Source organism: Hypanus sabinus, chromosome 6 (assembly GCF_030144855.1).
Source record: "Hypanus sabinus isolate sHypSab1 chromosome 6, sHypSab1.hap1, whole genome shotgun sequence".
NCBI classification, from domain to species: Eukaryota; Metazoa; Chordata; class Chondrichthyes; order Myliobatiformes; family Dasyatidae; genus Hypanus; species Hypanus sabinus.
In genome coordinates, this window is record NC_082711.1 from 174,432,954 (window position 1) to 174,446,189 (window position 13,236).

At 36.9% G+C, this 13,236-nt stretch overlaps 1 protein-coding gene across 4 annotated transcripts in view; it reads right to left on the reverse strand.

Annotated features, from left to right (window-relative positions):
• The window catches only part of ska2 (spindle and kinetochore associated complex subunit 2), a 35,194-nt gene that overhangs the window by 18,388 nt on the left and 3,570 nt on the right, over nt 1-13,236 (reverse strand). The window contains exon 1 of one of the 4 annotated variants that reach the window (XM_059973611.1): nt 797-823. The exons of 2 other annotated variants lie outside the window; for them this stretch is intronic. In XM_059973611.1, the coding sequence (XP_059829594.1) occupies nt 797-814 (18 nt within the window). In that variant the 5' untranslated portion in view covers nt 815-823. Of the gene's footprint in view, nt 1-784; nt 824-13,236 lie in introns of those variants that run through there. One more of the 4 variants, XM_059973610.1, reaches the window with a different exon arrangement.

Sequence of the window (13,236 nt, forward strand, 5' to 3'; positions counted from 1 at the left end):
CTCTGCAGACCAGGCAGCATCTATGGAAAAAGAGTACAGTTAATGTTTTGGGCTGAGACCCTTAGTCAAGATGTAGAGTCTCAGTCTGAAACATCCACTGCACTCTTTTCCATAGATGCTGCCTGGCATGCGAGTTCATCAAGCATTTTGTGTGTGTTTCTTGGATTTCCAGTATCTGCAGATTTTCTCGTTTGTGACTGTAATGTCAGCATTCCTTTCAAATGGCTTTGGTCCTAAGGCTGTATTACACATTCACACAGCTGCCACAAAAATCTGGACTATACCTTGATTCAACCTTCTTCATGAAACAATGCTCAAAAGTCACACCAGTGGAAGTTCACATGAAGTCAGTTGAGCAAATTATCACACTTTTTGTTTCCACCAACTGGAAAAATAGCACAGGAGCATCATACCACCATTTGTGCGCTTGATCCCATTTCAACCATTATTTCCAGTGGACCAAATCCTTTCTGTCAGTTATACGGATGTTTTCCCCTTTACTGTCACCAAACACAATAGATTGGTGCTTTAATCATTCAAAATTTGACATCTTAATGGCATAGAGTCAAAGAACGTAGAACAGTACACCAAGGCAACAGGTCATTCATATTTAATGACAATCCATTGGGTAAGATTGCAGCAAGTGTAAACATTGGAGCGACTGACTGCATGAAGCAAATGGGTTGCAAAATAACTGTACAACCTAGTGGTACGTATTTTACTGGATACTCCCACCACTATGAACAATATGCCCTTGCAAAAGTGCACTGATGCAAATACTCACATTTCTACTCACCGATGCTTTGTAAACCATTTTGCTGCAGTTCCCAAACACTGAAACCCTATAAGCAATATTGCACTACTCACAGCTATCTACAAAGCAGAGGCAATATCGATAGGGTTCCAGTACCTGAGCATCAAAAATACCAACACTTCCAAAAAGTGCACCTGGACTGCAAGCTCCAAAATCAAAACAAAATCGGCTTGTGAAATTGAGACAAAAGTCAGAAGAGAACCATTCATACTTTAAATTTAGATTACAATGCATCCATCTGATAGAACAGACCTGCCGATACACTTGTTTAAATGAATTTAAATTCTCACAAATTTAATGTGATTTTTTCTTCACACAATGAAAAAATTTTGACTACTTTCTGTAGATTCAGCCAATTATTCAAAATGCAAATCACAAAATCGTAAGTACTTGATTTATGTATCTATTTTTCAGTGCCAAACCCTCGACCCAAAGAATTGCTGTACTGAAATATACACTCCCATCTTTTCCTTCAGATTATAATCAAAATGTTGACCAGCTACACAACTCTTGCAAGTGAAAGAATATCTGTTACTTTCACATTAAAAAGTCATTTCAAAAATCCCAAAAGTGATTGCATCCATATTTTAGTCTGTTCTGTTTAAACCATACCGTCTTAAAGCATTTCTGATTATTAGAAAATTTTGTATAATATTCCAAAAGGGAAATTGGGTAAGTTCTAAACAAAATATTACAGTATTATTTGTCTTTGCTTTATAGAAAAGAAGACATTAATGTACATGCTCTTAACATTTAAGGCTGAAACTTAAAATATGCTTCTGTTAAGTGTCAAGATTGTTTATTGTCATTTCTACAGTACACAAATGTGAACAAAAACAAAATGATTAAGTGCAACATAAAAATGAGTTTGCCATCTCCTCCTTATTAGTCCTCTGCCATGAACAATGAATACATCGTTAGCTTTTACAACTGCTGTTTCAACAAAAAAAATCATGTCAGGATTTACTGTGCATCAGTCACAGTTGTATAGCACAGAAACAGAACCTTCAGCCTTAACTATTTTGCCCATCTACAAACCCCATTTCCAGAAAAGTTGGGATTTTACCAAAATGCAATAAAAACGAAAATCTGTGATATGTTAATTCACATGAACCTTTATTTAACTGACAAAAGTACAAAGAAAAGATTTTCAATAGTTTCACTGACCAATTGTATTTTGTAAATATACACAAATTTAGAATTTGATGGCTGCAACACACTCAACAAAAGTTGGGACAGAGTCAAAATGAGATTGTAAAGTGCACAGAATATTCAAGTAACACCGGTTTGGAAGACGCCTCAGTAAACAGGCTAATTGTTAGCAGGTGAGGTATCACGACTGGGTATAAAAGTCGCGTCCATCAAAGGCTCAGTCTTTGCAAGCAAGGATGGGTCGTGGCACAATTCGTGAGAGAATTGTTAGTTAGTTCAAAAGGAACATTTGTCAACGCAAGATTGCAGAGAATTTAGGTCTTTCAAAATCTACAGTACATAATATTGTGAAAAGATTCAGAGAATTCAGAGACATCTCAGTGCATAAAGGACAAGGTCGGAAACCACTGTTGAATGCACGTGATCTTCGAGCCCTCAGGCGGCACTGCCTCGGAAACTGTCATGCTACTATGACAATTATAGCCACCTGGGCTCAGCAGTACTGTGGAAAACCACTGTCACTTAACACAGTCCATCGCTGCATCCAGAAATGCAACTTGAAACTGTATTATGCAAGGAGGAAGCCCTACATCAATTCTATGCAGAAATGCCAGCGAGTTCTCTGGGCCCAAGCTCATCTCAGATGGACCGAAAGACTGTGGAACCATGTGCTGTGGTCAGATGAGTCCACATTTCAGCTAGTTTTTAGAAAAAACGGGCGTCGAGTTCTCTGTGCCAAAGATGAAAATGACCATCCTGATTGTTATCAGCGAAAGGTGCAAAAGCCAGCATCTGTGATGGTATGGGGGTGCATCAGTGCCCACGGCATGGGTGAGTTGCATGTATGTGAAGGTACCATTGACTCCGAGGCGTATATCAGGATTTTAGAGAGACATATGTTGCCATCAAGGCAACGTCTCTTCCCGGGACGTCCATGTTTATTTCAGCAGGACAATGCCAGACCACATTCAGCACGGGCTACAACAGCGTGGCTTTGTAGACACAGAGTACGTGTGCTTGACTGGCCTGCTGCCAGTCCAGATCTATCTCCTATTGATAATGTATGGCACATCATGAAGAGGAGAATCAGACAACGGAGACCACGGACTGTTGAGCAACTGAAGTCTTTTATCAAGCAAGAATGGACAAAATTTCCAATTGCAAATCTACTACAATTAGTATCATTTCCAAAACGATTAAAAAGTGTTATTAAAAGGAAAGGTGATGTAACACAATGGTAAACATACCTCTGTCCCAACTTTTGTTGAGTGTGTTGCAGCCATCAAATTCTAAAGTAGTGTATATTTACAAAATACAATTAAGTTGGTCAGTAAAACTATTGAAAATCTTTTCTTTGTACTTTTGTCAGTTAAATAAAGGCTCACATGAATTAACATAGCACAGATTTTTGTTTTTAATTGTATTTTGGAAAATATCCCAACTTTTCTGGAAATGGGGTTTGTACATTCCATTTGTTTGTATTAGATCTATACCCTTCTAAATTTTGCTTATTCAAGTACTGTCTAATTGTCTCAAACATAGCAATTACATTCCAAAACCTCCTCTGGCAGCAGGTTCCAGAAAAACCTGCCCTTCAGATTCCTTTTACAACTCCTTCATTTCATCTTAGGTTCTACATCCTAGATTTTGATAACCATACCATGGGGAAAGGACCCTATCTACCCAAAGCATGCCCTGCTGTATTTTTTTTTAATGTAACTGTCTCGTCACTCCTTCACTCTAGGCCCTTATATTTTTAAATCATGATCTCAACACAGCCCAACTTTTAGATTCACTCTCCCAACCCATGAAGAAAATATTTTCATATGCCTTCTTCACTACCCTATCTATCCACATGCTATCTTCAGGATCTATAGACTTGAACTCCAAAGTATCAGTTCATCAACATTTCTTGCTACTCTACGAGTAAAATCCATCTACAAATGCCCTGGCCAACATTCCATCGGACTGATAACCTGCTGTAGCTTTAGACAATCTGCCTCACTCTGCACAAAACCTTGGCATCATCTGGAAACTTAAAATCATACATCTGTGGGATACAAGATATATACAGCATTGAAAACGATGATAGATAAAAGCTACCCTAAACCTCATGCTACATCTGAAATGGATATGCACAAAATGAATACTGGCTGCCAACTTCTCCAATTCCCAATATTAACACCCCTCATTTTAACAAAGTACAAAAAGGGCACTGCATAACTAGGTTTATGATAAAGTATGTGGATATTAGGATTCTTACTGGTGGACGGAGACACAAGCTGCCGCAGAATTATCTAGAATTATCCAGAAACTGACAAATAGCCTAAAGCAAAACACAAAAAAAATTACATAGCAATCTCAGGATGTCCCAAAGTGTTTACTTTGTGAAATACATTTCAAAACATTTGTTACACAGAATTCAGATCGAGTACCCCTTAACTGAAAAACTAAAATCCAAAAACCGAAGTCAGAAATTTAAACTTGGGCATGATTTCACAAACAGAAAAATTCCACGAAGTGCTGGAAGGTTCCCAGCTGATGCGCAGGTCTCTGCACATCACAGACCGTTCTAAGAAGTGACCTCACATATGTAGCACAAAAGTTAATTAAAAATGGAAAAACACTGCATAAAGCGAAAAATAAAGATCGATCATGCACTGGAAGAGCGGATTTGTCAGCAGAGTGAGCATATACTGATCATGAAACAAGCAAAGATCTATTATGACGAAATAAAAATTGACAGTAATTGTGAATATTCAGCAGGCTGATTGCAGAAATTTTTTTAAATTAAGGTTAGAACATTTGCTGATCATAAAGCAACAGAAATTCATTGATGAGCTTGCTAATAACATCGTCGATGAAAATCTTAACACCAGATTAAGTGTACACTTTTTAAAAAATCATACATAAAACTAAAAAAGTAAAATACAAACAGTGTATTGTAACCATTTAAAAAAAAATCAAAACTTGACATCATAGGTGGAGACTAGAAACTTGCCACACACAAAATGCAGCAGGCCAGGCAGCATCTATAGAAAAAAGTACAGTCAAAGTTTCAGGCCGAGATCCTTCGGCAGGGTTCAGCATTTTGTGTGTTGCTTGGATTTCCCGCATCTGCAGACTTTCACTTGTTTATGACTGAAAACTTGTTATTTGTTGTTGTTCAACAGCTGATTCAAGTATTCTCCTGATACTGCTGTGCTGCTTGTTACCCTGCACATATATTTTCAAATTAATGGTATGTAATACTTGCTTGCTTCATGCTTGAATTTACAATGAATCTTGTTAAAATAGATTCTTCAACTCAACTCTGCCTGGTTCTCCTCCTTTCACAGCCACTCTGTTCTACCACCTGAAAAATTAACTCTGAAGAAATGTACTTGCATGTCAGAAAACCTAAAAAATGGCCCACTTTCTTCCAAAAATAAAGGCTTACATTAGCATATCAAAGGGATATAATGAAAAATGTCAATGCCAAGACTTTAATCTAACAATAGGTACAAACACCTTTTACATTCAATCCTATTATCACTAGCCCCAAACATCATAGAAGATTTAGTACCTTTGCTGAAAGACAATCGCAATTGTGGCATCAAAAAGTAGCAATTTACAAATAACATCTCACCAGCAATAAAATGAATGACCTACTAGGGGTTTAGCGGTTTCCAACCTTTATGCCATACATGGAGCCTTACCATTAACTTAGTGGTTCATGAACACAGGTTTGCGAACTTCACTTCTGCGTAGCTCTACGCTGTAGCGAGCATGCATTGGTGTGCGCCAAAATGCTAGCTGGTGGTGGGGTTTCTATGCCACTGTTGCTTCTTCGTGAGACATGGACAAGGAAATGCATTTCAAGTATTTTTGCAAGTCTGCAGGTAGATTTGCCAATTTGGTTCATCTATTTCGCATCGGTGTACAGAAATGGCAGAAAGGAAGCAACCGGAAATGCGTAGGAGAAAATGTGATGCTACTATGCGGACCAATCACAGTTGTTACGGTCTGTGTCACCGCAACGCGGGAGTTACTTTTTTGGGGAGGTGCATATCACCCTACGGCATAGATGCAATGCACAAGTATAAATCTGCTTTAACTGTTAGTTGAGTGCTAAATATTTACCAACACATCAAGACAATTCTCTGGCTTTTTAAAATAGTACCATGGGATCTTTAACCTTCACTCAGAGGTTACTTGATAGGCACTGCAGCATTCTAAGCAGCACACACAAAATACTGGAGGAACACCCAAGGGAGATGATGGGCAGGGAAGGAGATAACATGAGAGAGGGAGAAGGGAATGAGAAATGATTGGGGGGGGAGCTTGGAGGCATTACTGGAAGTTTGAGAAATCGATGTTCATGCCATCAGGTTGGAGGCTACCCAATTGGAATACAAGGTGTTCCTCCAACCCAAGTGTGGCCTATACCCACTACTGCTGCATTCTAATTGCTTCTACTTGTATAATCAAAAAGCAAAATCTGGAACAAAAACACAAATACCATAAGCACTCAGAAATCAAAGGAAAGAAAAATAGTCTAAAACTTACCCTAAAGTAAACTAAATTTCAGTTGATGATCTCCCATCAGAACAGGTGAAGGGTCAAATCAAATCTCCTAATAGCTATACAAGACATTGACTACAAAACACACCGAGGCACAGCAAAAGTGCAAGAAAAACTGATACTTATAACTCAATGCTTCCCTTCCTAATATTTAGTAGATTTCTATTATTTTTAAATCAACATGGACAATGTTGACATTGCCAAACATCAGAACAAGTACAGTCTCTTGTTTGTGCACTGAAGACCACTGGCGAGCTGAATTTTCCACCAAAGTGAACAGCTATTTAGTGCTCAGCATAGAAGTTCATTTTTCACAGATTTCAGCATTACGCTTTTAATTTTAACTGCCTTCGGCTGAAGGGAAATCTACAAATCTGCTGGCCTTGGAATCCTTCCGGAACAAACAGTTATTTTCATATATAAAAAGAATCAAAAAGTAATTGCAGCAATTACCTTGAAGCTCATTTACCAAAATTCAATGACTCAATTACAGGGATACCATCAGGGAAAGACAGCAAGCTTCATGAGCCATATATTAAAATTATAGCTTTCCACAAAAATTTTACCTCCACTTAAGAATGATTCAAACTAGACAGACGCAACTTTTCTCAGGCTACTTATGCAGCTCTTATACTTTTCCTACCAACCAAGTACCATATTAAATTAAGTGATCAAACTAAGGAAGATGAACAAAATGCTGGAGGAACTCAGCAAGTCAGGCAGCATCCATGGAAGAGTACAGCTGACTTTCCGGGCCAAGACCCTTCACCAGTATTGGGCTTAAAGATCTTATTTAAACTTTGTTTGCACCAATTCAACTCCTGTATTGATTGCTGTTTAAGTATACCATGCAAGTCTGGAACTTCATGCTTCTGTTTAATTACTGGAAAAAGCATAGTCATTTGTGACACAAATGGTAATAATTAAAAAGGTCTAATTGATGAACTCTCTTATATCCACTTTAAAAAACCTGAAATCATGTACATGAAATGCTCACAACTAAACCTGCAGGAGGTACCATTGGTCAAATTGGCTACACACTATACTGATTAAAGGAATTACAACTGAACATCCTCATCAACACGGCAGGGGCCAATGCACACCCATGGACTTTTGCCATCATTTTAAAGAGCTGAGCAAATTTACTGAACTCATATCAAAGGTAAAATTCATTGCACTGTTTCCACTCTTGTCAGCAGGCACAGCAGTAGATCAATAACTGCAAATAACAGTCAAGGTTAAAAAGTTGCTTATGTATATTCCAGCAGAATTTGTTAGTATAAAATTTTCATTTATAAACCTATTGTTTGGTAGAAATTATCAAATGCATTAATGTACAAGGCTATCAAAATTGCATTTCTATCCAGCAACTTCAGTTCGTAACAGACATTGTTAAAAAAAAACAAGCAATGACATTTAAGCTCAGAATGTTTTCTGAAATTGCCTAAAAATACTGCAACTGGATGCATTTTAGTTCTGCATATTCTCCAACTTGTTACTTGCCATTGTTGCCAAGAGATGTGAAGAAAGCAACACTTTAGAAAAAAAAAACTTTAAAACACATTCAGGTAAGGACCAGATAAGAGATAGATACATTATAAACATCCAACCATTTGGATGTTCAAAACTTAAGCTTAAATGCATTGGCAGATTGTGACATTCCTACCCTCCCCCCCCCCCCCCCCCAAGGATGCAAAGACAATAGCTCAACTTGCTGTTGTAATCAAAGACCTCATATTATCAAAATAATGTATAATCATTTGTATTTCTGTAGAAATATACTCACCTAATCTTGCTCAGAACTGAAAAGGTACAAGATAAACTTAAAATTGTCAAAATGCACAAGAACATTAAAGCACTGACATACTTAGTATTATGCTTTGCTGAATATCAATGAAGAAAGTTATGTACCACAAACTTGCAACATTCATATCAAAACACTATAGGAATAAACACATAATAAAGTGAACAGACTTTTACAGAGATTCAGATACATTTTTAAACTTGTCCATCATGCAGATCTAAACATTCCCCAATTATCCCACTCCTCCTTCTACATACATAGCTATGCAGACTTACATGTACTCAAACATTGCAAGAGCACAATCTTTAAGTGGATATTAAACAAGTCTATCCAGAATTAATGATTAAAAAGCTGTAACAATATGTCACAGCAATTAGCACAATGCTTTACAGTACCAGCAACTCTAGCTCAATTCCTGCCATTGTCTTTAAGCAGTTTGCATGATCTCTCCATGAATGCATGGGCTTCCTCTGGGTGCTGCAGTTCTCACCCACCTCCCACAGACTAAAGACATACCCAGTAGGTTAGTGAATTGGTCATTAGTAAATTGTCTCATGATTAGGCCAAGGTTAAATTGGGTTTTCTGAGGGTGTGCAGCTCGAAGGGCCAGAAGAGCCTGTTCTGCACTGTATCTCAATAAACATTCATCACCCGTCTACTAAATACTGAAATACAACAGCCAAGATCAATATTTATAAAAGACTACAAAAAAATTGGTATTGTTTCTTGTTGACCAGTTGATGATTTTCCATTCTCTGCTGGTGATGATCTACCTTCAGATGCTTTGACAATACTATTGCACTGCTAGCTGTGAAACACAGTAGTGCAATAAAGTCAGAGCATCCGTCAGCAGAAATATTCTGTAGAACTGCTCATCAACTCCAAACTCAATAAATACATTTTAAATATGAAACTGGTTAAACATAGGGACAACTTTCAACAACTGGTTAAAGCATACAGAATTAAAACTTTAAATAAACACACTCAGTTTAAGAATAATCTGACAATTTTGAAGTTTAAAAATAAACCAGCTAGTTTACATAATTAACTGTGCAAAACACAATTACACTCAGAATTCCCCCTTTCCAACTATTTAAATAAATCTCAAATCTGCTTCCACATTCCATACAACACATTTGTCCCTCAGGTGATGGAAAACAAAGTTAAAGACCACAGACTATTTATCAAGGTTTGTTAATGCAATTGCAATTAACAAAGGATTGAAAGGTTTGGAAGAAATTTCCCACCCACTGAAGTCTAAGCTCCATGGCATTAAAATAAGAGTGTCCCAATTCCTCTTACACTATACACTTTACTTCAAACAATAGAGTTTTATTTATTCAAGCATCTGGTTGGCTTTATAACCTACTGGACTACAATTAATAAAAACTGAATTTACCTTTTTTTTGAAAAATGGCCATTCTGTTTGAACAAACGATAATGGATTCCACCATGAAAGAAACTCTAATGACAGGAAGGGCATAATATGAATAATGCATCATGTGAATGCAGAACGATGGGTCCACTGAGCATTTATTGCTGCAGCATATGATGTAAAATGGGGTGGTGGTGTATTCCTGCTAAACCACATTTTCTAGTCACTTTTCATGATCCAATGCTGAAGTTCAATCACCTATGTTCCTTATCTAAATGACTAAATGAACCAAAGTTAATCAGACTGTCCCATTGTACATTATGTATGTCAACATCACATAAATTTAAATCAAATTTATTAGTAAATGCCTGTGGTGCACTTGTGTAATAACAATGAAAAAGTGCAAATCCAGAGTTATATGCTTAACAGAATAGCTTTTAATTCCAAATGACAACACTTGTGTACAATTATGAATACTGTACACATGAAATACTTCCTTAGATCTTTATATCCCAAGCTTGCACGATCAAAATACCAAAGAATTCAATTCATTATCCAGATAGAAATTGGAAACCTTGTTGGGAATTAAGATTGTTGAATCCAGAGTTTCATTCAATACATTTTCTTAAAATATATGGTGGATGCTGAAATAGCAAAAATGGAACTTGATAATTTTCCATTTTTGCACTAAATCCCTACCTCCCTCCAAACATCACCTTCAACTTACCAAATATAAATTTTCACGTACAAAATCCCACTTCCAAAGTTCTTGTAGTAGAAATGGAGTAAAGATTGATAAAAAAAATAAAATGCAAAGATCTATAGATCTTAATTGCCACATTGATCTGCTCGCCGGCCAATGCCCTTTTAATATTGCACTGCTTTCTTTCTGTTATCACTAGTAGTACAACATGAAAAGGGCACTGGACAAACGGACAAAGGCCACATAGTTCGATGATTGATGGAAATTCTCAGACATCAAAGCTGGAAAATCGATGAAGTTTAATTTGGTGCGATCATCTGTGGGTTTTGTAAAAGATTAAACCTTTCAAGCTAGTATCTGGCACCAGTAGGACACCAGAGAATCAAACAAATGTGATTACCTCTTCAAACTCACCATATTGGTGCATACACTAGAACAAAAACAACAGTTTATATAACGCAACAGCATAAATACAAAGAAAACTTAAAACATTCAGAGAAAATGGATATGATTTTCTAAAACCCTGAAGTGACTGTTCAGAAGATCACTTCCCCACCCGCACTTATTTAAATGAAGTTTATTGGGAATCAACTTCAGTGAATAAGTCATCTTTTTGCGCTCGCCATTCTTTGGTACAATTTAAAGTGGTACATTCAGCCTATTTGTCTAAAGAGAAATTATTCCGATATTTCTCCAACTTGTGACAAATGTAATTCAGCCAATGCTTTGTTAATTCATATGTTTTGGTTATGTCCCAGCTTAGAAAAATTTTGGAAAGATGTATTTTCTACTTTTCCCTCAACTTTTTAAACACTAACTTTGAACCTAATCCTCTTTGGTATTCTCGGAACTCAAGATATAACTTTAACTCCCTCAGACTTCTATGTTCTAGCTTTTATCTCACCTATGGTGAGAAGACGGATTTTGCTTGAATGGAAAGAAGCAGTCTCTCCTACTCATATGCAGTGGTTAGAAGACATTATGACTCATCTTAGTTTGGAGAAGATTCGGTGTTCTATTTCTAATTCAGTACAGTACTTTTATACGACATGGGGTCCTTTTATGAACTACTACTCTAACTTGTGAAAGGTTTTTTTTCTACGTAGATGTTATTAACTATATTATTCTTTGTTAACAACTTAGCAACACTTTTTTTAAAAAAAAAATTTTCCTTGTTCTTACCCATTGGCTTTCTTGGTAGGGGCTAGATTTTTTTTCTTATATAAAATTCCTAAAGTATACTCTTTATAAATTTGCAGTATTAGTAATCATTACCGGAGTGCTATCTACACATATGTACTCAGTCCTATACAGTTCAATTTTTCTATTGTCTGTATTCTGTTAGTAATTTTTTTATATATACTCTGTATTTGCTATATATTCTTGTATACATTAATAAACATATTGAAAGAGGGGATCAACTTCTTACAGATTCATAGTTTCAAAGGTGTTGCATGCCACTGGATCTCTCATCTAAGCCTACCTCACCAGCAAAGAATTGGTAGCTAGATGAATGTATTAAAAAAGATAAAAACAATTCATCCAAGAACCCAGATTGCCTATGCCAGGTTGTTTTAAACAAGGGAAGCAAGCAATCCAGTTAGCCCATTACCTCAATTTTCCTCCACCTAGCATTTTCACCACACTTTCAGGCACAGAATTTCAAATCATAGTTACCCTCCACTGTCTTTTTGTCAATCGTGCTAAAATCTGCTATCAGATTCTCAATCCTCCAACCAATGCAGAGTACTTGATCCTTTTCATAAAGGATCCCAGATGGGGATTTTCTTTGAAAACATTTGCAACCCATCAATTTATGCTTCTCTGATCCTTTATATAAAATTATCAATGCATTCCCATCAACCTACAATTCCACAAGGAACTATCTTCCTTCTCCCCATCCTGGAGTTCTTAACCAATTCCACTGCCCCAGCTGAGGGAAACTTGATCATCACAGGGCAGATATAAAAGATCAAGAAAGAGTTTACAGTTTTCATCACCCTCCTATAGGAAATACATTGAACTGGAAAGAGTACAGAGAAGATTTGAAAGGATGTCAGGACTCGAGGTCCCAAGTTGCAGGGAAAGGTTGAACAAGCTAGAACTTTATTCTTTGGAGAAAAAGAGATAAAAAGTGACATTATCGAGGTATATAAAATCATGAGGGGCAGTTAGGATGTATGTAGTCTTTCTCCCCAGGAAAGGCAAACTAAAAACTAGAGGGTCTAGGTCTAAAACAAGAAGGGAAAGATTTAAGAAGTGGCTTGGGAGGAACTTTTTCCACATGAATGACTTGCCAGAGGAAGTGGCTGAGGCAGGAACAACAACATGTGGAATGATGGGAATTGATTACATGTGAGGATGAGTCAAAGGGTCTGTTTCCTTGCTGTATTAGTCTATGATGATCCAGTACATGGCTCAGCTGATTCCTGAATCAACATCTTTTGCAGACTGTCTCTATCCTGTGCAGTATTTCATTGGTTCTATTGGGTTTCTTTCTACTTACTATTAATGCCCACAAGAAAATGAATCTCAGGGTGGCATATGATGGCTATATGTACTTTGATAATAAATTTACTTTGAACAGTTCACCCACTCAATGTGTGAGCACCAGCACAGATATTAAAACGCCATGTCAGAAATATTGAATACAAATCCTGGGCGTAAAGTCAGCACAAGCACTTGGAAATTCTGATTATGGATCAAAACTGATCAAATGAAGATTCTGGAATGAAACACTCATGTCACAAGGACAGTATGGTGGGGAAAGAAGTACGAATAGTGATTTGGAGAACAGAGGAATTTCATCCAGAAAAACATTTTTC